At 41.9% G+C, this 27019-nt stretch overlaps 1 protein-coding gene across 1 annotated transcript; it reads right to left on the bottom strand.

Moving 5' to 3' along the window:
• Window positions 1–8809: 8809 nt before the first annotated feature.
• LOC115477627 (synaptojanin-2-binding protein-like) lies at window positions 8810–26701 on the bottom strand. The gene is made up of 4 exons (XM_030214630.1): window positions 26520–26701; window positions 16561–16697; window positions 12140–12235; window positions 8810–11221 (listed from the first exon to the last, which is right to left on the bottom strand). The coding sequence occupies exons 1-4, from the start codon at window positions 26581–26583 to the stop codon at window positions 11075–11077; spliced, it is 444 nt and encodes a 147-aa protein (XP_030070490.1). The 5' UTR covers window positions 26584–26701; the 3' UTR covers window positions 8810–11074.
• Between the last annotated feature and the right edge of the window lie 318 nt (window positions 26702–27019).

Raw genomic sequence — 27019 nt, 5'->3', positions numbered from 1 at the left:
ATGGAAGTGCTGTTTAAAACTGAAGAATGATTTAAAGACAAGAAAGTGGCACACCGACAGCATCATTTATTCACACAGTGCGTAAAAGCCTCCAGTGACACCCATAATGCCAACGTACCCTAATATCAATCACCATTGACATTTACAATGCTGTGCAAAAGTCTGGAATAATATTTTGCACTGTGGAATTTCAATATCTTTGGCATTCATTTAATTGTCATTTTTAAATTTGTGCTTATTTAGTATTATTATTCATTGTGGCTTTCTACATAATTTTGTAATGCTGTTCCAGTCATAAATGCACGTTACATATGTGAAAGTGCATAAAACACAGGTACTGATCTATTCATTGCAATTTCAGTGTGGCTCAGCAGCTATTCAAATGTTGCGTTCATAATATATAACGTTTTTTGGGTTTTTTTTTTTAATGAGGCAAGAAAATGAACATAAGTGTTGCCATACTGGGACAGACCAAAGGTCCATCAAGCCCAGTATCCTGTTTCAGTGACCAATCCAGGTCACAAGTACCTGGCAAGCAAGATCCCAAAAGTATAAAACAGATTTTATGCTGCTTATCCTAGAAATAAGCAGTGGATTTTCCCAAGTCCATCTTAATAATGGCTTATGGACTTTTCTTTTAGGAAATTATCCAAACCTTTTTTTTAAACCCTGCTGAGCTAACTGCTTTTACCACATTCTCTGGCAACAAATTTCAGAGTTTAGTTTTACACGTTGAGTGAAGAAATATTTTCTGTTATTTGTTTTAAATTTACTACTTGGTAGCTTTATTGTGTGGCCCTTAGTCCTTGTATTTTTGGAAAGAGTAACAAGCGATTCAAGTCTGCCTATTCCACTCCACTTAGTATTTTATTGACATTGGCCATTTGGGTGCGTTTTAATGATAGTTAGGATTTGGTAGGTCAGCCTTTACTCTTTCACACGGACTAGCCCTGTCCTGGCATCGAATGGACAAACATTAGAAGATAGTGGCTGGTGACCACTTGATTCCTGGCTGTGCTGAGTGTTCCTGTCAGCTCTCTTTGATGTAGCATGCCACCCCAATATTTCAGTGCTATTTCATGCCAGATGTTCTTGGACTGGCCAATCAAGGGAGAGATTCTTGGATTTCTTCCATTCAACAACTGCTTTTGCTCAACGGCATGGGGCATGGTGGTCTTAGAACATATAGAGAGGCATAATAGAAGGAAAACGTCTATCTCCATGGGCGTTTATCTCCGAGAACGGGTCCGTGAAGGGGCGGACCGAACCGTATTTTCGAAAAACATGGACGTTTATCTTTTTTTGAGCTGGGCGTTTTTGTTTTTCAGCGATAATGGAAACCGAAAGCGCCCAGCTCAAAAACAAATAAATCCAAGGCATTTGTTCGTGGGAGGGGCCAGGATTCGTAGTGCACTAGTCCCCCTCACATGCCAGGACACCAACCGGGCACCCTAGGGGGCACTTTTACAAAAAAAAAAAAAAGGTAAAACAGCTCCCAGGTGCATAGCACCCTTCCCTTGGGTGTTGAGCCCCCCAAATCCCCCTCAAACCCACTGCCCACAAGTCTACACCATTACTATAGCCCTAAGGGGTGAAGGGCGGCACCTACATGTGGGTACAGTGGGTTTGGGGGGCAGTTTGGAGGGCTTCCATTTACCAGCACAAGTGTAACAGGTGGTGGGGGGATGGGCCTGGGTCCACCTGCCTGAAGTCCACTGCACCTCCTAATAACTGCTCCAGTGATACTGCTGCCAGGGAGGTGGGTATGACATTTGAGGGTGAAAATAAAAAGTTGTGAAACGGCATATTTTGTGGTGGGAGGGGGTTTGTGACCACTGGGGGAGTCAGGGGAGGTCATCCCCGATTCCCTCCAGTGGTCATCTGGTCATTTAGGGCACTTTTTGGGGCCTTATTCGTGGAAAAACAGGGTCCAGGAAAAGTGCCCTAAATTCTCGCTAAAAACGCATATTTTTTTTTCCATTATCGGCGAAAGGCGCCCATCTCTGATCGCCCGATAACCACGCCCCAGTTCCGCCTTCACCACGCCTTCGACACGCCCCCATCAACTTTGTCCACATCCGCGACGGAGTGCAATTGAAAACGTCCAAATTTGGCTTTCGATTATACCGCTTTATTCGTTTTTGTGAGATAAACGTCTATCTCCTGATTTGGGTCACAATATAGGCGTTTTTCTATTTCGATTATAAGCAGGATAGTCACCAGGAAAAAGTTTCTCTGCTGATGGAATCATACATTGCTGCAGTATCTCAAATCTATATATTTTTTTTTTTTGCATTTATCATGTCATTGACAATTTGTAAACATCCCAACAGCACTTGCTGTCATGTAACCCCAAGCTATGATCTTCAATGGATGTTTGACAGACACATTCACATTCTGGCTTGCATTCTTCACCTGAAAATCATCTTACATATGTGCAACCATCTTTTTTTGGACCCTGGACATGACTGAAACAGGTCTAAATAAAAACCTCCTTTTTAAAGACTTGGACGTTTCTTCCCATTTCATTATCACTGTTGGACATCCTAAGTTTGGGCTCTCCCTAGTTCTGCCTAAAACATGCCCTCTTGTTACTTGGATGAACTGCAGTATAGGACACCCAAATTCTGCTATTCCAAAAATCACAATTTGGACATTTTTGGTAGAGAGACATTATTATTGCCATTTTGAGATGTCTATGTGCTTTGAAAATGAGCCCATAATGTACAATATTCCAACATCTAGTTATGTGAAAAATTGCACACTGAAGCTTCAAAACTGCATTAAGATCTGCTTATTCCAGACTTTTGCACACCACTGTATTAGAATAGGTCCATTAAACCTCTCTGCATCTGCTGCAAACCATTACACCCACTGGTTAATTGCCAGAGCATGGTGTAGATTAAATTTAAAAAAAAAAAAATCACACAGAAAATATTTCACTTTATGATTTATTGAGTCATATGTTAAAAATGGCTTGTTATTGTCTTTCAGTTATACAGTCTATAAATTATGCTTGTGGGTGGACGGTTTGGGAAAGAAGGTGATAGGAACCCTCTTGAAGTTTGATTCCTCCTGACAACTTGGGTGCCTTAAAACTGCCTGGACCAACTAATTAAAAAGGAACATTTTCAAGAGCAATACAGTCATTTACTCAGCCAAGATCCCTCAAACAAGCCGATCACAAATAGATAATATTAAAACATGCCAGGATATTGCCCACCATTTCACATTCACCGACAACGGGTTTCAGGAGTGCTGGGCAAGATGTTCTAGAAGCAAGGCACTGCGATGTAGTATTTTGTCATTTTAACAACCATAGGATTAACACTTAGCAAATAGATTACAGTGTTACAAGGTCTCAAGTATCCCTGACTTTAAATTCTTATATGGAAAGCTCATTTGGCCCTCAAAATTCCAAGACTAAACACACAGAAAATTATAAATTAACAAGTTGCTGCACCTGACCTTTATTTTTAAAAAAAACCGGAATATTTAAAGCCTCATTCCTTCTCTTCTCATGGAAGACCACTCCCGCATTGTTGAAGCGCATATGTTCAGGAGACCCTTAAGAGCAACACTGGCCAATACCAACCGCTGTGGTGTCTTTCCATTAACATCAGAAGCCCACAGCAACTATGGGGTCTTTATACAAAGCTGCGCCAGTACGTGGCGAAGCCCCTTTTTACCACAGCAGGTAAAAGGCGGGTCTTTGGGGTTTTTTTTTTTTCAGGAAAAGGCCATGTGCCATGTGGCCATTTCGGGGGGAGGGGGAGCACTTACTGCCTCCAGTGGTGATAAGGGCTCCCACGCTAACCGGGCAGTGAGCAGCACTGCCTGATTACCACCAGGCACACACCAGCACCACAAAAATAAAAATATTTTTGTAGCGCCAGATATGACGCGTGCTGGGGGTGAGAACTACCACTGGGCTGCTGCAGTAGCCCAGAGGTATTTCCCTTTTAACAAATGGTAAGCCCACTTTGGGCTTACTGCCACTTTGTAAAAAAGGACCCCACAATTGGTTCTTGACCTTTAGTTGAAGATCTAAGTTCAGTGTCTGAGCTATGAGTTCTGGATGATCCCTTCTGGGTCTTTTGGCAGAAACTGAGAACCTGTAGCATATGGGGGAGGGGGATTAAGAATTGTCACCCAACCCAACTAGAGACACACATGCAATATTCCCTTGAGAGGTGCGCACGGGCATGGCTGCACAGCGTTCCTCTAATAGCAGTGCATGCCACACAGCACCAAACAGGAGAACCAGTGGTTGCCAACTGTTTATCTGTCCTGGCATTTCATGCTCTAAAATTTCACACTTCCTGTCTGCTGAGCTCATGCCAGCCCGTGAGTTTTGAATGTGATTGCAGTGCTGGCACAAAAGAAGCAGAAATGGCTCTCACTGCTCAGCTTAACAGAGAGAGAACACGGCAGGATCAGGGGAGGGGAAGCAAAGGAGGAGGTACAAATGCTAGAAAACAGTGGCACAGCCATGGGTGGGTAGCAGAACAGCTATTCTGGGCTCTGGTCCACCCAAAAATAGCAGGGATCACCAAGCCCCATCAGGTGAAGACCTCCTTCAACAACCTCTCTCCAAACTTGGCATCCTGCGGCAACGTCACTGAGCCACCACTGCCGCTGACCCTCCCTCTCCCCACACATGCTCAGTTGGTTCAAGGACACCACTGATGGCTACCGAGCTTGGAGAGTTCTGGTTGAAAGAGAGAGGAGGTCTTTAGCTAGCAAGGCTTGGGGTTCCCCATCAGGTCAGGTATTTATATTTTGTGTTTGAAAGGAGTGCTGCGGGAGGCAAAGAGAAAATATGTCCACCCAAAATTCATCTGGTTAACCCACTGCTGGGAAAGAGATCAATGGAGAGATGTGGAAAGCAGGTGATAAGAGGGATGAGAGCTAATATGGATATGAAGAAGGGAAAGAAAAGGAATAGAAAGAGGAAAATGGAGTGGAGAGATAGGTGAGAGTTGAAAGTTTTAAGAACAGTTAGGGAGGAGTGAGAAATGATGAAGCTAAAGGGGAGAGAGATGAAAAGAACCAGGAAGACATATGGAGCTTGGGTCCCTGGTGACACCAGTTTTTATGTGCTGGTTCTATGGTAGAAAAAGCTTACAAAAGGAGGGGGGGGGGGGGAACTGCCTCCCCTCTGTACTTTCTCCTGACTTATGTTAACATATGACAGTAGTACACACCTGGACACACCTTGGAAAAATCTAAGGGGTGAACTATAATATAATGATCATGGCCAAAGCAGGAATAAATCTGCTTAAAACAAACTGACAATCCTTCAGGGGTACGAACAGGAGTGCAAAATACCTGAGAGTCACTGGAAGCAAAATGAGGACTTCAAATTAAACATGCTGTACATTACAGTCCAGGAGGCCCTGTTGAACTTTTACTTACTACAGATCTAAAAGCAACAATAGCAAATATTAAATGAAATGCCATACATCTTTTTTTTAAAAATTAACCAAATTCTATACTGATCAAGCACTTTATTCTAAAAATTTCTCCATGCAGTCTGATTAATTTATTGTATATGATTTGGCTTGTGGCAAAATCTTTCCTATTAAAGCAGCAAATTAGTTTACAATTTAGGATACCCAAAGCAATTGCATATACTCAGTCAACAAATTTAAAATACAAAAATACATAAGCTTGAAAAGCAGAATTAGATGGAGAAAATGGAACAGATTTCAGAGGTATAGGAGATGTTGGTAGATAAACACATAGGGGCACAGCTATCAACATTAAAGCAATTTTATGCAATGAGACCTAGTTACTAATAACACTGGGGTTAACAGTAAAATAACACGGCTTAATGGTAGCCCATGTTGATGGCTTCCCCCTTAATCCAGCTGTCTGTCCCTTTGGTTTTGCCTACAGTACTAACCATTTGCGGTCTTCTCCCTCCCCTGTCATTAGGGTCCCTTTCTGACTGTCCCAAGCACGCCTGAGTTTGCTTGATGTGGCTATAAATAACCCCTGGTCTCTTTCCTATTTGGCAACTGCTAGTTCATTCCTTCCTTGGATTTAAGTATTCATTAAAAACCATCTACCTACCCTGTCTGGTATCTCTACGCCATTACAGAAATGTATATATCATTTGCTAACAGGCACATTCTCCCACCTAGCCCTTCCACAGCTCTAATTTCATAAATACACATCGATGCTGGATTGAGATCAGAATGAGATGAACAGTTATTAATGTATTACGATTTTTCCCAAAGAGAAATTTGAAGAAAAGGCTCAATTCATACAAAATAAAAGCTTAGAGAATTCTCCCCACCCCCGCCCATATACAATTGCTGAGTTTGGTTAAAAAAAACAACACTGCAAGGAAAGCCAAATCCAACTCCCATACTGACTTCCCATCCGCTTTGTTACAACAAGCATTATTTCGTTATCAGTTCCCCTGACTGTGCAGTTCTCCTGTTATCACCAAAGTCTGGCTTAGGGCAGAGAAAGTGTACTGAGCATACTCCACTGATAGCAGCAAAAACAGCAAACTAATCTAAGCTTCAGTCACCACACTGCTTCATTAAATATCCTCCAAAGAACTTAAGCAGCCTTTCACTTGTTGTACACAAAAGCACTTTTATACAGGAATTGAGGAAGCCGGACTAAAGAAAAACAGAACAGGGTTTCATGAGCGTTGCACACCTTAACAAGAGCCAACAGGAGAAAGTCTGCGGTGTAACCTATAGAAATTCATGCTGTGTAGACCAGTGGTTCCCTAGACTCTCCTACTGACCACATACCCAGTTGGTTTTCAGGATATCCACCATGTACGCATGGGATACATTTATACAAAGTGGGGTCTACAAGAGAGCATGAGAAATCCCAGGTACTACTATAAATCATTTCTATAGCACTACCAGATATACACAACGCTGTACACATTATTTACAGGTGCTTTTTCTGTACCTAGGGGGCTAGCTGCTCAGCTTTTATTGTTACATCCAACTATTAGGTGTTTGTGCCCTTTGGGACCCTAATGGTTGATAATCCCTGACGCAGAGGCAAAACAATGCCACGTCGGGTTGTGCTTTAAAGTAGCAAGAATAAAAGCCTTTTTAACTATCAGAAGATGTGTATTCTGCTTTTGTGGACTGTACTGGTTCTCTCTCTTTTTTTCCATGGCCCTCTGATTGTGGGGTGCCCCAGGGCTCCCCCCTCCCCATTCTATTCAATGTATGGATGTCACCTTTGGGTAGAAGGCTAGAATATGCAGCATTTAATACCCTCATATATGCAGATATATTTATCATTTAGTAAATGATTCTCAGAAATGTTGAACCAAATCAAATCTGGACTCAACCTAATGGAATCTCAGGCATCCAAGTTCAAATAACTGAGATAAAACCAAGTTCTTGGTCATTACCAATCCATTTGATTCTACCCCTTTCAATTCACTTACTATTAATCAAATATCCTATCCCATCAAATCCACACTAAAGATTCTAGTAACCATTGATCAGCAGCTTACATTTGAGCAAAATGCAAACAAGGTCATTGCAAATCATTGTCAACCCTCTGGAATCTTGAATGCATCTAGCCTTACTTCCCATTTGGTATCCTCGAACTCTTGTTCTACCTTAGTTCTCTCCCAGTTAGATTACTGTAATGCTGTTTATTGAGGTTGCAAGGAGCGGGCCCTGAAGAGTCTCCCTTCTGCTAATTAGATTGCATTGGCTCCCTATAAAGCTAGGGTTTCGTTTAAGATATGTACCATTAATTTTCAAATAATATACAGACTATCTCCAGATTATATACACCATCTAATTGAACTACCTTCATGTAATGCCTCCCTTGAAGCCAGAGATTTCCTCAGACTCCACCTGCCAAATTTTAAAAACAGCCGCTACAAATCAGTACTTTCCTCAGATTTCTCCTACATTGGAACTAAATGTTGGAAGTCTCTCCCTAAATCTGTTAAATTCTATTCTAATTATATGCAATTTTAAAAGAAGTTAAACACTCATCTCTTTACAAATTCATTTCAAATTTCTTCACATTAGTCTAAGTATTTTTGATCTAATTAACTTGTCAATAACCTTATCTTCTGATTGTATTAGGTCTTTATCAAATTGTACATTGTTATAACCCTTCTATTAACCTGTTATTCCTTGTTACTCAATCCAACGTATTATGACCAATGTAATTTTTCATTCAACCTATATTGTAAGACATATTGAACTCAAGACTTTTGGGGATAATGTAGAATATAAATAACACAAATAAATACATTCATCACTGTGAGGTTTTTATATTGTCTCCCACCCCTTTAACTACCCAAATTTGTTCTTCTAGGAATGTGTTGCACAACAATTGACATCTTGTGTTGCTGTGTGAGATATGCGATGTTGAATACATACAACTTAGTAGTAAATTTGAGAGACTGATATTATACTTCACATACCCAGGCTTAGGAGTGAGGTTCACTCCTGTCATGGTATGCACAAAACTGACCCATTTGGAGAAATTACCCCAACATGCAGATGGAGGGAGGTCAGAACCAACTGGCCAATCCAACCATCCCAACAGCCTTCCTCTCTATATCTCTATCACTTTGAATAGGTGAGAATATACAGTCCCATACCTAAACCAACACCAGTTCCCACCTATTATATGTCTTTTACATGACCCCTCAACCTTGTTCCTACCACAGCCCTCTGTATCTGTCCCAAGAATGGTTAAATTCGGTTGCAACATTGATATCCATAAGTTCTGCAGACCTACCACATCTGTCTCTCTCTCTTGTACCGCTCAATAACTTGTCACCACGCACGGATGATTGTTGGAGATATTAAAATATAATTTTGTACTTCATTTCAAACAGCATTATTCTGCTTGTTTACAAGGGAAAAACAAGAATCTTATGGTTAGTACCATCGCTTGAGGACAGAAATACTTTCAATGAAAGAGATTACATAGCGTAGTACATAAACCCCAGGTAGGTTTGATTAAAGCGTACAGGGCAATGACATAAATGCACAGGGGTGGAATCATCCATAGCTCCCTGTACAACAGGCACAACTGATAATTACAAAAATCAGCATTCTACTAATAAAGACGTGAAGGGATGCGTTCACCCCAGCAATTCAAGTTACTATATTTTTCATTTTTGCACTGCATACACCAGTTCTTTTGGTATATGCTAATCACAAACATCTTTCAATTTCCAACATACGCTATTTTGAAATCTAAAGTGCCAGGAAAAATCCTTCCTACGGAACTGGCTTATGAAGGAAGCTGACCTCCCCCATGCCCCTTTTATAATGGCTATCCAGCATAATAGTGCTTGTGAGATAAACACCATCTTTTCTTTTTTTCTTTTTGTTAAAATTATTTCATAAATGCACTAAGGCACTGACATAGTGGCACATCTCAGGTGACTGAAAAGAGTTCTCTCCATTTCCCTCAATAGCTTTTTTTTTTTTTTTTAATGGCCGTACATGCCTACTTCTCAAGTGGAAAAAATTCTTTGGCGTTTCAAGAAACAGAGAAAGCTGCTAACATTCTACTGTCTTAAAGAGAGGGGTTAAGGTGAGCCGAAACCAAAAACAGAAGATATTTCATCTCACACTACTTATAAAAGAATTAAAACCAGAACACAGGTGAATGTTTATGTTTGACTTGACTGCCAACAGAACTATCCTAAAATAACCATTTTTGCTTATGCTGCTGCTCCGACACTGTAAGGAGGGCGGAAAATAATACAGCCCTCTCCCACGGTGATCACTGAATGCACATGAAGCCCCTGTCACAGAACTGAAACATGGACCTGCTCCATATTAGCACAGCTCCTGTGGTTTTCGGGTCCCACCCAGTTCCCATTTTGGGAGCAGGGAAGAACGTGATGGGAATCGGAAAACAGAGGTCTGTCAGAATCCAGATGCTGAGGAAGCCTATATTAATACTGACTGCACAAGTAAATGATAAACACAATTTTTTCAAATCTCTCAGTGAATTAGGAATCTGGGGAATATACTGGGTCAGGGGGGTGGGCGGCAGCTCTATTGGGTGGGTAATTTGAAGCTTGGTAGAGTTGGGGTATCTGGGATAGGATTGGGCTGGGGACATTGGACTTAGGGTTGATACCAGGAGAGGCAGTGGGGAGGGATGTCTGGAGTAGGGGAAGGGAGGGAGGCACTAGTGAAATGATTGATTGAATGCTTTCCCTAACGGAAACAAAATTGGCCAGACTCCTTAGGGCATGTGACTCCGAAGTGGAACATCACTGTTTATATAAAGACAATCGCTGATATGGAATTCCATCTGTCTATGTGTTCTTATAACAAACACATCACATGTATGAACTATACACATTCCAAAGAGCGCTCTACAGAACAGCACATTCATCTGTAAATCAAACCTTCCTTGTCTGCTACATACCACATCCACAGGCTTCTTGAGCAGAATTCATCCTCAGGACACAGACAACCATAAACCAGCAAGAAAAAGTCTACACCAAAGGCAGCTTTTTTCCAGAATTTGGCTACAAATAACATTTTTCTCCCCTTTTTGCCATTGCCCTAAGTAGTACGTTCCCATGAATCTTTCAAAGACCCAATCAGTACTGTAGTCCATCAGCTGGTAAGCTTACAACTGGCCAGTAACACTCCACAGACTATTACAGCTTTTTTCTTTTTTTTGGTTTGTTTCTTATATTGATAGCTAAAAACTAAAATCTAACCTCTTGCCCCCCCTTACCCCCCCCCCCCCCAAAAAAAAGAACCTGGAGCTCAGTTTTTAACACTACAGATGAATGAACACACGCACAAAAAAAAGCATTCAAGAGTCTCAGGGCAACACAGACAAGAATACCAAGGCAGGGGCCAACATGCTCTGCACTACAACAGTCACACTGAGGTGTGCACAAACCATCCCTCCCTTCCTCGCCCCTCTCTAGCGGCCCGAAGGTAATGCAATGAATAGCAGCAGTGCCATTATAAACTTCTGGAAGTCCTCAAAAGTTTCAGTCCAGGATAGGATGTTGATTTTTTTTTTTTTAATCTGGATTGCATATATCTTCATCTCTCTTTAAGGAAATTTTTCAGTGTCGATGCCGGTATTTCAAGACCAGCCAGACAGTAGCAGCTGCACCAGCTAACAGCAGTGGCACCACAATCGTGCTTAGCGAGAAGCCTCCAGGTTCTCCATCCCCCTTGTGACCCGATGGGCCGTTCTGCTGAGTCTGAACCTGCAAATAGAGAAGCTTAATTAGGCTAGGTCGGGACACCCACATATAGCACCTCCAGTAATCCTGCAACATCTGCCTGTCAAGTTGCCCAAGGGCCAAACAGGGTAGGCTGCACAGAAGTGGGGCATTATGGCATCATCTCAAAGAAGATTACATGACTCGCGCTCATTGCAAAAAAATGCTTGTTCATACAATGCGTAACAAAGAGAGGGAACCAAGTACAAAAAGACCAAACAAAAAAGAAGAGCACAAAGGGCCTTTAAAAACAGGTAGGAACACAGTTTTTTCATTAAAATAATCCTTTAATGGTGAACTTTGATTGGGTCTCTCTTCAATCAGAGTTCCTTCCCGTTTTTAAAGGCCCTTTGTGCTCTTCTTTTTTGTTTGTTCATACAATGCAACACATGCATTACATCTCCTCCCAGATCAAACACCGCTCCTTTTCCCTTTAATTGATAAGGCAAAGGCTCTAAAATACTCTCACCTTCTTTTATGAAAAAAAGTGTTTAAAATAACACTGTAGCTTCACTTGTAATTCTCCAAAGTTGTCCGACACAAGAAACAGAATCAATTTTGCTGGATCATGAGACATCATGTCTACCAGATTCCACAGCAGCTGTGATAATATACTAAAATTAAAATATGCTGCAAAAAATAGCAGCTGGGGTGGAACGAGGAGGAAAGAGGATAGGTGAAGAGGGTGGGAGCTCTAGCAGTGAGGGAATACATTCAAGTGTTTGTTGCTTTTGTTTTGACTAAATACTCACAAGGATCTAGTACGAGACTTTCAAAGTAATCAAATAAAGAACAGGATCGGGAATCTCTTGAAGAAACATCTAAAAGCTTTACCCAAGTTTGAAGAGCTGCAGGCACCCAGAGTACAGTGCACAAAGCTCCTCAAAAGCAGCTCATACTCACTTTGTGTTGAACTTCTAACCTGACATCCTCGCCTGCATTTATGAACAGGTCCACCACTTCCTTGTGCAGGAGGTTCTTCAGCACTTGGCCATTGACCTAGCAAAAGGAGCAAGGGTCAAAATCACAGCCTTCAATGCACAGCAGGCAATTTCAAATGAATTTGCCCCCTCTCCACGGCACTCAGCCTCCCTCCAGCAAATTAAGCAATGTGGCCAAGTATCCATCAGTACACAGAGCCCAGACAGCTGGGGTGAATTCAGAGATATTGGCAGTTAATTTGATTTATTTTTATTTTATTTTTTATTACATTTGTACCCCACGCTTTCCCACTCATAGCAGGTTCAATGCGGCTTACATATTTGTACTTATTTGTACCTGGGGCAATGGAGGGTTAAGTGACTTGCCCAGAGTCACAAGGAGCTGCCTGTGCCTGAAGTGGGAATCAAACCCAGTTCCCCAGGACCAAAGTCCACCACTCTAACCACTAGGCCACTCCTCCAGTTAAACAATTGCAACTTCATAATTACTTCAAGAATATTGACAGACATAATAGTCATCTCAGAGACTCATTATGCCTTTTAGTCCTTCCCTTGAACATTTAAGATCTGATAACCAATGGGACACTGTGGGCCCAATATTCAGACTGCAGGAATTAGCCTGGTTAACTCCTGCGGTTGGAGCTGAGCCTGGATATTTAATGCCGGAGCATTTCTGGTGATCGGCATTGAATATCAGATTTACTTTTGGACGGTTCAAACTTACCCAGCCAAGCCGATAATCAGCGCTGGCCAGTTAAGTTTGAACCGAAAAACATAGGCCTGGTATTCATGTGGCCAAATATGGATGCCAACCTTGCACTGAAAATTGACGGATAGCCAGTTATATCCCACAATATAACCAGCTAGCCACTAGCTGCTAACCGTAAATTTTCAGCGGGCCAAAATATGATAAAGGAGGCGATGATGCCCCTGTGTAAGACTCTGGTGAGGCCCCATTTAGAATATTGTGTACAATTCTGGATACTGCACCTTCAAAATACAAGCTGGATGGAGTCAGTCCAGAGGGCAGCTACTAAAATGGTCAGTGGTCTTAGTCATAAAGCGTATGGGAACAAAGATCTGGACTGGCCACTGTTGGAAACAGGGTATTGGGCTAGATGGACCATTGGTCTGACCCAGTATAGCTATTCTTATGTTCTTATCTCAATATGTATACTTTAGAAGAAAGGCAGGGTATATGATAGAGACGTTTAAATACCTACGTGGCATAAATGCATTGGAAGCAACTCTCATTCAACTGAAAGGAAGCTCTAGAATGAGGGGGTATAGGATGAAGGTGAAAGGGGATAGACTCAGAAGTAACCTGAGAAAATAGTTCTTCATGGAAAGGGTGTCGAATCCATGGAACGGCCTCCCGGTGGAGGTGGTAGAGATGAAAACTGCACCAGAATTTAAGAAAGCTTGGGATAAGTACATAGGATCTCTAAGGGAGTGAAAGGGAGAGTGCATGACATGGATGGGCAGACTGGACAGGCCATATCTGCCTACATTTTTCTCTGTTTCTATGTTTTGGGCAGTGTAACTCACTTCAAGCTCAGATTTGTAAAAAAGCAAATAATTCAACACAAATTGTCAAAAAAAGAAAACCTATGCTCTATGCAAACTGAAGGTATAACCACGCAGCAGAACTATAAACAGTTCAGAGAATGGCAATGAAAATGATAAAGGATATGGAGTGGCTCCCTTATAAACTGGTTAGGGTTCTTCAACTTCGAAAAGACTGAGGGGATATAGAAGAGGTTCATAAAATCATAAATGTTGTGGAACATGTTAATAGCAAGTGGCTATTTATCCTTTTAAAGGAGACTAGGAGGAACTTTTATGAAATCACAATTGTCAGCACATCTGACACACAAACCTAGGGGAATTTTGAGGTTACGCAAACGATCTGGCCATCCCCCATAAAACTCAAACCATCCTCAGTTCAAGCCCTACTGCAACCAGACCTCACCCTTGCCTATCAAATCCAAAGAGGTTACCAGGGTCACCTTCATTTTGGAAGGTGACTAAGCGTGGGAATTAACATTTTTGGATGAAAAAAAGAGAGATATGCTTTTTTCTGGAGTAACGAATTCAACTTCCCATCATATTTCAAAGGCTACGAGGAAGCCTTCGTTAGCTGTATGCCAGGTTTCTTCATTGAAAACAGAACTGAAAAAGTTTTATCTAAATGCCTAGTCATCTAGGGAAGTTGCTCCCAAACCTGGTCCTGGAGGCACCCCAGCCAGTCAGGTTTTCAGGCTATCCACCATGAATATTCATGAGAGAGATCTACACGCAGTGGAGGCAGTGCATGCAAATCTCTCTGATGAATATTTGTTGTGGATATCCTGAAACCCTGACTGGCTGGGTGACTCCAGGTTTGGGAACCAGTGATCTAGGGAACCAATTTTTTTTTCCATTTAGTTTTAATCAGATTACAACCAAGTGGCACACCACAGCAAATGAAACTTTTTGAGGCTGAAGGGCAAGGTGGCAGATAGTAACAAATAAGTGTGGTTGTTTAGAAATTGGTTTTTGATCGCAATTCATATTGCTACTACAGGATGCATTGGATTCCCCCATTTTAAAGCTTCCAGAATTGCCTTTTTGGTGTCCTCAGTTCCCAGTAACTGGACATCAAAACATTACAGCTCAGACTAGACTGCTTTCAGCATGTCATGACTGCACACATATACAACCGCTGAACTAACCCAAGGTAACCTGAGTTACTAGCCTGAAAAAAAACTTTTATCATCATCAGAGCACAGCACTATACTAGTGCTACTCTATGCTTAAATTATTCTTATTGAGGATACAGAATGATATGGAATTCAAACAAGCAGCATCCAATAATCCTGGTTTCGCTTTTAGCTGCATTATATCCCATCCCTCCATATAATTCCTAAAGACTTCCTCAGAGGGTCTGGGCTCTTATGACCTTCCGAAGGTGAAAGCACGTATGTTGAATCAGATAATAGACCAGCATTTAACAATGCCACAAGCCATGTAAGTCAGAAATGATTAGGCCAATGTTGATTGGACAAACTCTTCCCAACCATAATCCAAGAACTACATTATGAGGTAGCAGGTCAACTGAGAACCATGGCCAGCTGACAGAAGAAGAACAGCAAGGAAGCTTAATGAAGTCAAGTGGCTAAGGTATGAACATGAAAATTTCCCCTACCTCCCCAGCTCCTAGTGCTGTTTTAAAATCAAAGTTTTGCTAGTCTCACTGATTAAGGTCGATTTTCCTATTTTTTGTATTTTTATTTCTAATTTGTTCTTTATTCCCCCATTGATGTGGGCTGAAATTATTTCTGTTTCTTTGTATTGTTATTGCCTACCTTGTTTTGAGGATTTTTCTTTTTCTTTGTAAGGTAATAAATAGAAATAAAACAAAACATAGAAAAGAAAATAAGATAATACCTTTTTTATTGGACTAACTTAATAACATTTTTTGATTAGCTTTCCAAGGTAACCCTTCTTCTTCTGATCAGAAATGAGCAAATGTTGACAAATATCAGAATATATAAGTGAAACACAAAAGCATTCCAATGACAGTCTCACAGGAAGAGGGAGGGGTAGGTCAGGTAAGAAACAGGGAGAGCGGGGTGGATGAGAGTCTGGGAAAGACGGATGGTAAGAGGGTGAGACAAAGCAACAGAATTTTATGGTTTATAATGGGCTAGAAAACCCAGATCTTCGTTAAGTCCTGTTTGGTGGGTGTCAAAATATTTAATCATTTTGATTTCAATGATCTTAAAGTTTCCCTTTATTATTCTCACTATAAAATCATTGATACAGTGTTCTGGTTTTGTCAAGTGCTGTCCCATAGAGGTGACATCCTGGTTGGTATTGGACTGTTTGATATTATATCTATGTAAATTGAGCCTCGTCTTTAGCATCTGGCTTGTTTCTCCAATAAAGCACCCTTCTTCACACTTTTTACACTGAATGACATATATCACATTTGAAGATGAGCATGTGAGGGATTCCTTTATGTTGAATATATTTTCCTTTGTGAATGACTGTGGGATCCTGTGAAATGTGTTGGCATAGTTTGCAGCTAGATATATTGCAAGGATGTGTGCCATTCTCTTCTTTTGAGTTTCTATCAGGAGCTTGCTTTTCACTAGGTGTTTTCTTTTTCTTTGTAACTGCTTAATGTTTGAATTTGAACATGTATATTTTAAAACTTCAAATTAAAAAAGAAAAAAATTTGCTTTTAATGCACAGACTTCTGATAAAGGTACAGTACATTTTTCAGTGGAAGTAAAGGATCTTAAATGACCTGGAACATATTCCTTGACCTGGAACATATTCCTTGCCATGAGCATAGAGTAGGACACAACCCTCAGGGAAGCCAACATGATACTTTACCGCTATAATTTTGTCTCCTTCCTGCAGTCGGCCGTCAAGAGCAGCTGCTCCATCATCTTTTATCTTGCTGACGTAGACCCCACTGTCATTACACATATACTGCTGATCCGTCCCGCCAACAATATTAAAGCCCAGACCTGAGAGGTTGGGAAGACAGAAATTAAGATAAAGAGCATGAATGGCACTCAAGAGGCTACGAACATATGAGCTTGTGAAATCTTTTTCTTCCAATATTGTCCTGAAAGGTGCAGCAAAGCCTTTGCTGGGTCAACTTACTGTATGAGGATCTTACTGTGCTTGTGTAAACACATTGAGCTTAATCTTATAGAGAATTAAGGACCCCTGAAGCAAGCCCTTACCGCCCTTGGAGGTGGAAGTTGGTGATTGCAAGGAGGTTTGATTGAGAACAGGAGACGGCACGAAGTCAAAAAATTGATAATAATCTTTTACTATTGCTTCAATACCGTTTGCTATTGTTTTGAGTGTACTTGTGACTCCAAATAATGGGCTATAAGATAACATCGTACGGTCTCCTGTTCTCAATCTAACTTCCTTGGCCGACTGGAAAGACCACAAAAAGATCTACTATAATAAAACTCACCCTCAACGTTCTGAGGACACTGACGTCAGTGAAGCCAAGCTCTGACTTCCTTCAAAAAGGTTCGAAGGTTCGTGGTGGTGAAGCCACCAAAATTGCTCCGGGCCCCACCCTCAAGGGCGGAGCAATGGCAGAACAACGAAGGGGTTGGCAGGGAGGCGGGGGTGGGTGGGAAATCGCTCCGGGCCCTGCCCTTACATCTAACGTCATGACGTTGGGGGCGGAGCAATGCCAGAATAACGAAGGAGTTGGCCAGGGAGGGAGGAAGGGGTTGGCCAGGGAGGGAGGAGGGTGTTGGCGACGGAAACCTTGCTAGCGCCCGTTTCATTTGCTCTGAAACAGGCTTCTTTTACTAGTTTTTTTAATATGTTGTTGCTGTTGGTCAGTGAGTGACCCAATCCCCACTCACAGGCTGACAGGAAGGGAAACAAAGTGTCTTTTGGCAGTGCATTGTTTTGTGGTAGGGTGCACATTTTCAAAGCCATAGTTTTGAATACTTTTAGTTTACTGCATCAGGAGGAAAAAACATGGCCATGTTACCGAAACATGGCCATGTCATCAATAAATTATTAACCTAAGTGTGGCTCCAGTAACATCCTTACCCCCTTGGCCATCTCCACTTTTTTGTTGTCTATAAAACTTTAGCCAAGGCTGTATTTTGTCTGGATTTTCAATCAAATTCTTTAAATTAAAAAAAAAAAAAGAACAAACTCCCATGCAGTGCAGGAAGTCACAAGATTTCCCAAACTTCCTGCACCGTGTAGCTCAAGTTTATAGAGAGCAGAGGGGATGGGAGTGGGGGGGGGGGGGGGCACAGTATGAGCAACAGGAGAGACTGGAAGAAGAATAGGGGGAGGGGTTATGCGAGAAACTAAAAGGTGTGAGAGACTAGGTGAAGGCTGGGGGAGGGGGGAGAGATGAGAGAGACTGGGGAGCTTCAGAGGGGATATGAGTGAGAGAGACAGACCGATGGAGACCCAGACCATCGGCAGCTATTTCAGTATGGTACACGACTACCCATACGCCTGGCAGGGCCGGCTTAATCATTAGCCTAAGAAGCAGCAGCTTCAATCAAAATAAAACAACAGATCCTGAGAGCTGCACAAACTCAAAGAACCATTAAGGTGGGACAGTGGGCAGTATTCAAAGATTCAATTTTGTATCTGAACCACATTAAATGGAGGAGCCTGTTGGACTCGTACAAAGTGAGAAGGTTCACAGCCACATTGTATTTTTATATAATTGAAATTAAAAAAAAAAGGATTAAGAAACAATTACAATAATTAACAATCAGAAGAATTAAACTTTAGGAAATTTGGAGGGTTTTTTGACCAATGATATAATCGGAGTCCAGTATGAGCTGGCACTATGACTTCATACTTGCTGCCTAGCCAGGATAGTTGAGATCTTTTCCTCCATCTAATTAGACGTGAACAATATTGTTCTTGATATTGAGGGGCAGTGATACGAATATTAGGGTGTTTTTCAGCTCACCGTTGTGTCAGTATTCAAATAGCCCATTTACCTGGGTAAATAAACAGTGTTTGGAAAGTCCCTCATTATGCACACGTGTGTGAGAAATGTTATCACACGCATTCACACAGACAGATCACACAGACAGTGCTAAAAAAATTTTACAAACACACTGGGATGGTCTGCATTTTAGCATACTCAAAACATTAGATCCTAAACCTTAGTAAGACATTTAGAAGCATATTTTCAAAGCACTTAGACTTACAAAGAGGCTCATATTCAAAGCACATAGACTTACAAAGTTACATAGGTTACTGTGGGGCTCATTTTCAAAGCACTTGGACTTACAAGTTACTACGGACCTCTGTAAATGCTTTGAAAATGAGCCTCTATGTAACTTTGTAAGTCTACGTGTTTTGAAAACGAGGACCATAGTCAATTTTTTCTCCAAGTTATTTATTTAATTGAGCTCTCTTTTCAACAAATAAACTCAACAATAAGACACCAATGAAATAAACTGAGCAATCTTTTAGCACAGTGGTTTATTTTTTTTTTTTTCCTGCACTAACGTTACTCCCGATACTATTAAGACTTTTTGAGTGGGAAAACTCCACAGTAAAACCACTGTGCTAAAGGGCAGCAGAGTCGACATGAAAACTACATGCAAACTTGTGAAGTCAAGAACTGCTCCTGTAAGAAGCCATTACAAATGTTGATGTGTTTTTTTTTTTTTTCAAATGCCCCTTGACAGAATCTTTATTTTAGCTAAGGGATGATTAAAAACAAATCCTACATGGGAGCAGCACTTCACCTCAGAAGACTTGTGGCTCAGTGGGCCCAACAGCCATCACACCGCTGAGGCTATCTGGTTAGGGGCACTCCAAAGACACCACAGGACTGGGCAACCTGCACAGGGAAGCCCTTAACCAGATAGCCTTCATGCTGCAGCATCCCCTTACATCAATAATATTTATCTTAATTATGTTGTCTGGGGAGGCATTCCGCATCATTCCACTACTATCCTGAAAAATGATGGCACCTGACCACAAGCAATGCACCCTGTAGCACTGCTAAGTAGCCCACAGCGAAAAGAAACCAAAATTAATACCTTCAAACTACTCCTAATAATCATCTACTCCTTAACGCTAACCACCCCTCTTGCAGAAAGTAACATTATACGTATATTATACAATCATCAAATATTGATCAGATACACCACACCTCATCAAACTGACAACAACTTAAACAAAGGAAGAACACCAACACGCGGACAATCACTACAGAATGCAAAGAAGGGTCCAAACTCACCTCAACAAAGAAACGACAACTAATAAAAGTCCACACAACACCAGACGTAGAAGACCCATTCCAAACAATCCAAGTGGGCTACATCAACGCCAGATCCGCAGTAAACAAAACAGCAATACTAACAGACTGGATCATGGCAGAAGACCTTGACCTATTCTTCATCAATGAAACCTGGATCCACGACCAAAAGGACCACATAATCCTAGACCTGTGCCCTCCAGGATACAAAATCACACACTGAACCTGAAAGGAAAAGAGAGGCGGAGGCATAGCACTAATCTATCGATCCCACTTTACCACCGAAACCACTGCCGAGACCATGACACTTCAACTTGAAATGGCCTCAATCAGAATCCACAACAAAACCCTACGCAATCATTTGAATTGTTTTACAGACCCCTCCAGGTAATTGGAACGAAAGCCAGACTAACTTCATGGACTTCATTTCAAACACATGTGTAACCAACTCCAATGTACTAGTATTAGGAGACATCAACTTACACTTAGAAGACCCAAACTCAATCAACGCACGAGAATGTAAGAAACTCCTCCACCTATGGGATCTCAAATGGCCACAAATGCCACGTCAAAGAGCACACACTTGATCTTATCTCACACAAACTTTCAACAGACCAGAACCTAATAACAACATATATTAAATGGACAGAAACACCCTGGACCGATCACTACAAATTAAATTTATCCCTACACTGGCGGAAGACAGGATTACACCAAATACAAGAACACACATCTTACAGCACAAGAGGTCAAGTAGACACGAAAACATTCTGGCAACAGATATACAACAATGAATGGACAGCACAAACAGACTCCATATATTACCTTGTGGAATGGGATAAAAGATGCAAATGCATACTAGATGAAATAGCACCCTTACGAACAAGAACTTCATGTAAGCATAACTCGATACCATGGTTCAATGATGAACTGAAAAAGCTAAAAACACAATCAAGGAAACTCGAACGAGCATGGAGAAAAACAAAAGACGAACACACACTCAACACATGGAAACAATCACAAAGAAAATACAAATACGCAATAAGACAGACCAAAAGATCATACTATAAAACTAAAATAGGGGCAGATTACAAAGACACGAAGAAATTATACCAACTCGTGAACAAACTCCTAGACACCAACTTGGTCACTACATCGAATACAGACATCCCATCTGCAGACAAACTTGCTAAGTATTTCAATGAAAAAATTGCAAACCTACGCAACACGCTACCTCAGGACAACACTGACATCGAAATCTTCCTTAATGAGTTGGACCCAACCACTGGAGAATACCCGGCTGACCGAACCTGGTTACAATTTGCCCTCCTTACCGTTGATGCAGTTGCACAGGCGATCAGCAGGTTCTCCAACACTCACTATAAACTAGATACCTGTCCCAACTACCTAATGAAATCCGACCCTGACCGCTTCATAGCGGACCTCACATCCCACTCACATCCCACCTAAACTACATGCTTCAGCAAGGTCTCTTCCCTAAGGAAAAGAGCAATATCCTATTCACTCAGATACCAAAAGACACCAAGGAAAAAAAACAAATGAAATCACTAACTACCGTCCAGTAGCATCCATTCCGTTGTCAGTGAAACTGATGGAAAGCATGGTAGCCAAACAACTTACAGATTATATAAATAAATTCTCAATATTACACGAATCAGTCAGGTTTTTGCCCCCTCCATAGTACAGAAACAGTACTAGTCACTCTCCTAGCCAAATTCAAGCAGGAAATAGCAATAGGCAAAAACATCATCCTCCTCCAATTCGACATGTCTATTGCATTCAACATGGTAAACCATAATATACAGTGGGGGAAATAAGTATTTGATCCCTTGCTGATTTTGTAAGTTTGCCCACTGACAAAGACATGAGCAGCCCATAATTGAAGGGTAGGTTATTGGTAACAGTGAGAGATAGCACATCACAAATTAAATCCGGAAAATCACATTGTGGAAAGTATATGAATTTATTTGCATTCTGCAGAGGGAAATAAGTATTTGATCCCCCACCAACCAGTAAGAGATCTGGCCCCTACAGACCAGGTAGATGCTCCAAATCAACTCGTTACCTGCATGACAGACAGCTGTCGGCAATGGTCACCTGTATGAAAGACACCTGTCCACAGACTCAGTGAATCAGTCAGACTCTAACCTCTACAAAATGGCCAAGAGCAAGGAGCTGTCTAAGGATGTCAGGGACAAGATCATACACCTGCACAAGGCTGGAATGGGCTACAAAACCATCAGTAAGACGCTGGGCAAGAAGGAGACAACTGTTGGTGCCATAGTAAGAAAATGGAAGAAGTACAAAATGACTGTCAATCGACAAAGATCTGGGGCTCCACGCAAAATCTCACCTCGTGGGGTATCCTTGATCATGAGGAAGGTTAGAAATCAGCCTACAACTACAAGGGGGGAACTTGTCAATGATCTCAAGGCAGCTGGGACCACTGTCACCACGAAAACCATTGGTAACACATTACGACATAACGGATTGCAATCCTGCAGTGCCCGCAAGGTCCCCCTGCTCCGGAAGGCACATGTGACGGCCCGTCTGAAGTTTGCCAGAGAACACCTGGATGATGCCGAGAGTGATTGGGAGAAGGTGCTGTGGTCAGATGAGACAAAAATTGAGCTCTTTGGCATGAACTCAACTCGCCGTGTTTGGAGGAAGAGAAATGCTGCCTATGACCCAAAGAACACCGTCCCCACTGTCAAGCATGGAGGCGGAAATGTTATGTTTTGGGGGTGTTTCTCTGCTAAGGGCACAGGACTACTTCACCGCATCAATGGGAGAATGGATGGGGCCATGTACCGTACAATTCTGAGTGACAACCTCCTTCCCTCCGCCAGGGCCTTAAAAATGGGTCGTGGCTGGGTCTTCCAGCACGACAATGACCCAAAACATACAGCCAAGGCAACAAAGGAGTGGCTCAGGAAGAAGCACATTAGGGTCATGGAGTGGCCTAGCCAGTCACCAGACCTTAATCCCATTGAAAACTTATGGAGGGAGCTGAAGCTGCGAGTTGCCAAGCGACAGTCCAGAACTCTTAATAATTTAGAGATGATCTGCAAAGAGGAGTGGACCAAAATTCCTCCTGACATGTGTGCAAACCTCATCATCAACTACAGAAGACGTCTGACCGCTGTGCTTGCCAACAAGGGTTTTGCCACCAAGTATTAGGTCTTGTTTGCCAGAGGGATCAAATACTTATTTCCCTCTGCAGAATGCAAATAAATTCATATACTTTCCACAATGTGATTTTCCGGATTTAATTTGTGATGTGCTATCTCTCACTGTTACCAATAACCTACCCTTCAATTATGGGCTGCTCATGTCTTTGTCAGTGGGCAAACTTACAAAATCAGCAAGGGATCAAATACTTATTTCCCCCACTGTAAGATTACTAGATAAGTTCAGGATTGGAGGAAACATACTTAGCTGGATCAAGGGTTTCCTAACCACAAGAACATATCAAGTACAATCAAACTCAAACATATCATCACCATGGAAAGCAGACTGCGGAGTACCACAAGGATCATCGCTATCACCGATCCTCTTCAACCTAATGATGACCCCACTAGCCAAGTCTTTATCCAACCAAGGCCTTAACCCTTTCATCTATGCAGATGATGTCACAATATTCATTCCTTACAAATCTAAACAGACAGAAATCACCAACGAAATCAAGATCAGCTTGAACATCATGGAATCTTGGGCAAATGCATTTCAATTAAAACTAAACGAAGAAAAAACACACTGTCTCATCCTCTCATCCCTACACAGCGCAGATAACCCCACAATTATCAACACCCAGATTACACCCTCCCTATCTAAGACAGCCTGAAAATCCTCTGAGTTACAATGGACCGCAACTTAACACTAGAGACAGCCAAGCGACATACACAACAAAGAAAATGTTCCACTCAATGTGGAAACTCAAATGCGTGAAACAATTCTTCCCGAGAACATTTCACAACCTGATACAATCAATAGTACTAAGCCATGTAGACTACTGCAATGGAATTTATGCGGGATGCAAAGAACAAACCTTAAAGAAACTTCAGACCGCTCAAAACACGGCAGCTAGGCTTATCTTCGGAAAAACGCGATCTGAAAGTGCAAAACCCCTTCACGAAAAACTACACTGGCTCCCAATCAAAGAACGCATTGCTTTCAAAATCTGCACTCTGGTTCACAAAGTTATCTACGGTGAAGCTCCGGGATATATGACAGACTTGATCGACCTACCAACTAGAAACACATCCGAATCAACACGAACGTACCTAAATCTGCACTACCCAAGCTGCAAAGGACTCAAATACAAATCAACTTACGCGTCCAGTTTTTCCTACATAAGCACACAACTGTGTAACGCATTACCAAAAGCCTTGAAAACTACAAATGACCACCTAAACTTCCGGAAAACACTAAAAACTACCAATCTACTACTACTACTACTTGACATTTCTAAAGCGCTACTAGGGTTACGCAGCGCTGTACAATTTAACATAGAAGGACAGTCCCTGCTCAAAGGAGCTTACAATCTAAAGGACAAATGTATAGTCAATCAAATGGGGCAGTCTACATTTCCTGAGAGGTATAAAGGTTAGGTGTCGAAAGCAACACTGAAGAGGTGGGCTTTGAGCAAGGATTTGAAGATGGGTAGGGAGGGGAGTATAATGCTATACTGTATATACTGTAGGGTAGGGAGTATAATGCTATACTGTATAATGTACATGCTATACCAATCTGTATTTCTCAGATCCGGAAGTGGCGACTGTTACTCTGGCATTATGTAAGCCACACTGAGCTTACAAATAGATGGGAAAATGTGGGATACAAATGCAACAAATAAATAAATAAATGCCTAATCTCTGCAACACAACAAAACTAAAGAACGTAACGAACATAACACAACTCTTCCGTTCTACGATTCCCTAATGTGGCTGTGCCACATGAACTTTATCCTACCACTACATCACTTTGTATTTGTTTACACCGGAGTCTGTAATGCCACTCCGGCACTATGTAAGCCACATTATGCCTACAAATAAGTGGGAAAATGTGGGATATAAATGTAACAAATAAAATAAAAATAAATAAGATTGCCTCCTTTATTGGGAAGCACAGCCTATTTGGCAGACTGACCTCTAGTGGTGTGTCCCAATGCACCCCTAAGGATTAGGTATCACCATTCTCTAAGATGGAGCCAGACCAGGTAAGGTTTGTGGGCCCATGGGAATGCCATATCAAGCACATCCCTGGGCCAGATAGTCTCAGATGGGGAGGAGGGAGTGGGGAGGGGAGTAGAGATGGGTCTGAGCCCACTGGGTCACCAGGGATTGTTTGCAGGATTGTTTTTTTTTTTTTTTTTTTGGGGGGGGGGGATCAGGGTCTAGAACCCACTAAGGATCATTTGCAGGATGTGGGGAATGGGGGTGGAAGTTGGTGATTGCAAGGAGGTTTGATTGAGAACCAGAGACGGCACAAAGTCAAAAAATTGATAATCTTTTACTATTGCTTTCAATACCGTTTGCTATTGTTTTAAGTGTACTTGTGACTCCAAATAATGGGCTATAAGATAACAGTGTACGGTCTCCTGTTCTCAATCTAACTTCCTTGGCCGACTGGAAAGACCACAAAAAGATTTTTTAATATGTTGTTGCTGTTGGTCAGTGAGTGACCCAATCCCCACTTACAGGCTGACAGGAAGGGAAACAAAATGTCTTTTGGCAGTGCATTGTTTTGTGGTAGGGTGCACATTTTCAAAGCCATAGTTTTGAATACTTTTAGTTTACTGCATCAGAAGGAAAAAGCTTTTTAGTGTACCCTTCTCATATATTGCTTATTTCATCAGCCCTAGTTTGGGTATCAGGTACTTTCAATTTTCCACACCAACCTGACTCCTGATTAAATTTTTGCACACACAAAAAAAAAAATCACCGTAAAGCCCATGCTCATAAAGAGGACTCGCATTGGCATGTAAGTCTACCAGATCAGTAATCATGCTACATTTTGATGTATTATTTCCCTTTAGCACAGGATCTTGGTCAGGAGTTTGCATACGGCCTTGCATCGCTAGAGGAGAAAACATATGGAGAACCTTTGCCCAGACAGTATCTGGCAACACCTAAAACAAGCAACAGTTATAAGAACATTAATCGGATATATTTAGTGCTTGAAAAGAAATCCATTTGATTTCAGCCCAGAGAAAAGATGAATTTCTTCTGTGCCACAATCTGAATCCACCTCAGCTCGTCCTAACCAATGCTTGCAACTACAACACAAGTCATCCTGCCGCTTGGCTAATACTGTTGCGAGTTCAGGTCTGGAAAGGCTTATTTTATGCCTCCGAGATGCGGACTGCCAGAATAAACCTGCCTGTATGCAGTGCTCTGCTGGGGGAAGTGGGGAGCACTTCCTAGGCCTGTTGGATGTAAATGGGCCCAGATCTGCAATTCTGCGAGCTGACCCGAACAAGGGCCGAAGAGACAGCAGATTACTAGCCCTGCAGAGATTGGCTCCTCTCTCTCCCCAGTACCTGAAGGGCCTCTCTTCAGCTGGATCTCCTCATCGTCCGGTAGATAATCCACGCCGCCGTTCATCGCGCCCACTTCCCGGGATTCAGCGATAGCCCTGCAACACCGCACGCGCCTCAAGGTGAACCGGCCCCAGCAGCAGCACTTTCACTTTAGTTAGCACAGCAGCAGCAGCAGCCTGGAACCCGCGAGGCACGCCGGGACTTGTTGTCTTTCGCTTTTTAAACTGCTTCCACGCCCATCTCCTTCTTGCTTCGTTCCTGTTTCCTAAAGAACAAGGATCTAAAACGCTGTCTCTAAAAACAAAACAACAGGAATTTCACTTCCTGGAGAATAACTTGCTGTTTTCCAAATTGGAGGACGGATGAGACAGCACAAAGGGCAGAGAAGAGAGAGGAGTGCTTTAGGTGACGGATATGCTGAGCTCGGGGTGCAAAGTGTACTTTTGCACAGCCATAATTGACATTGTACGATACACAAACAAGACTTTCATTAATGTATG

The sequence above is a fragment of the Microcaecilia unicolor genome, chromosome 9 (assembly GCF_901765095.1).
Source record: "Microcaecilia unicolor chromosome 9, aMicUni1.1, whole genome shotgun sequence".
NCBI classification, from domain to species: domain Eukaryota; kingdom Metazoa; phylum Chordata; class Amphibia; order Gymnophiona; family Siphonopidae; genus Microcaecilia; species Microcaecilia unicolor.
This window is presented reverse-complemented; position numbering and strand designations above follow the sequence as displayed.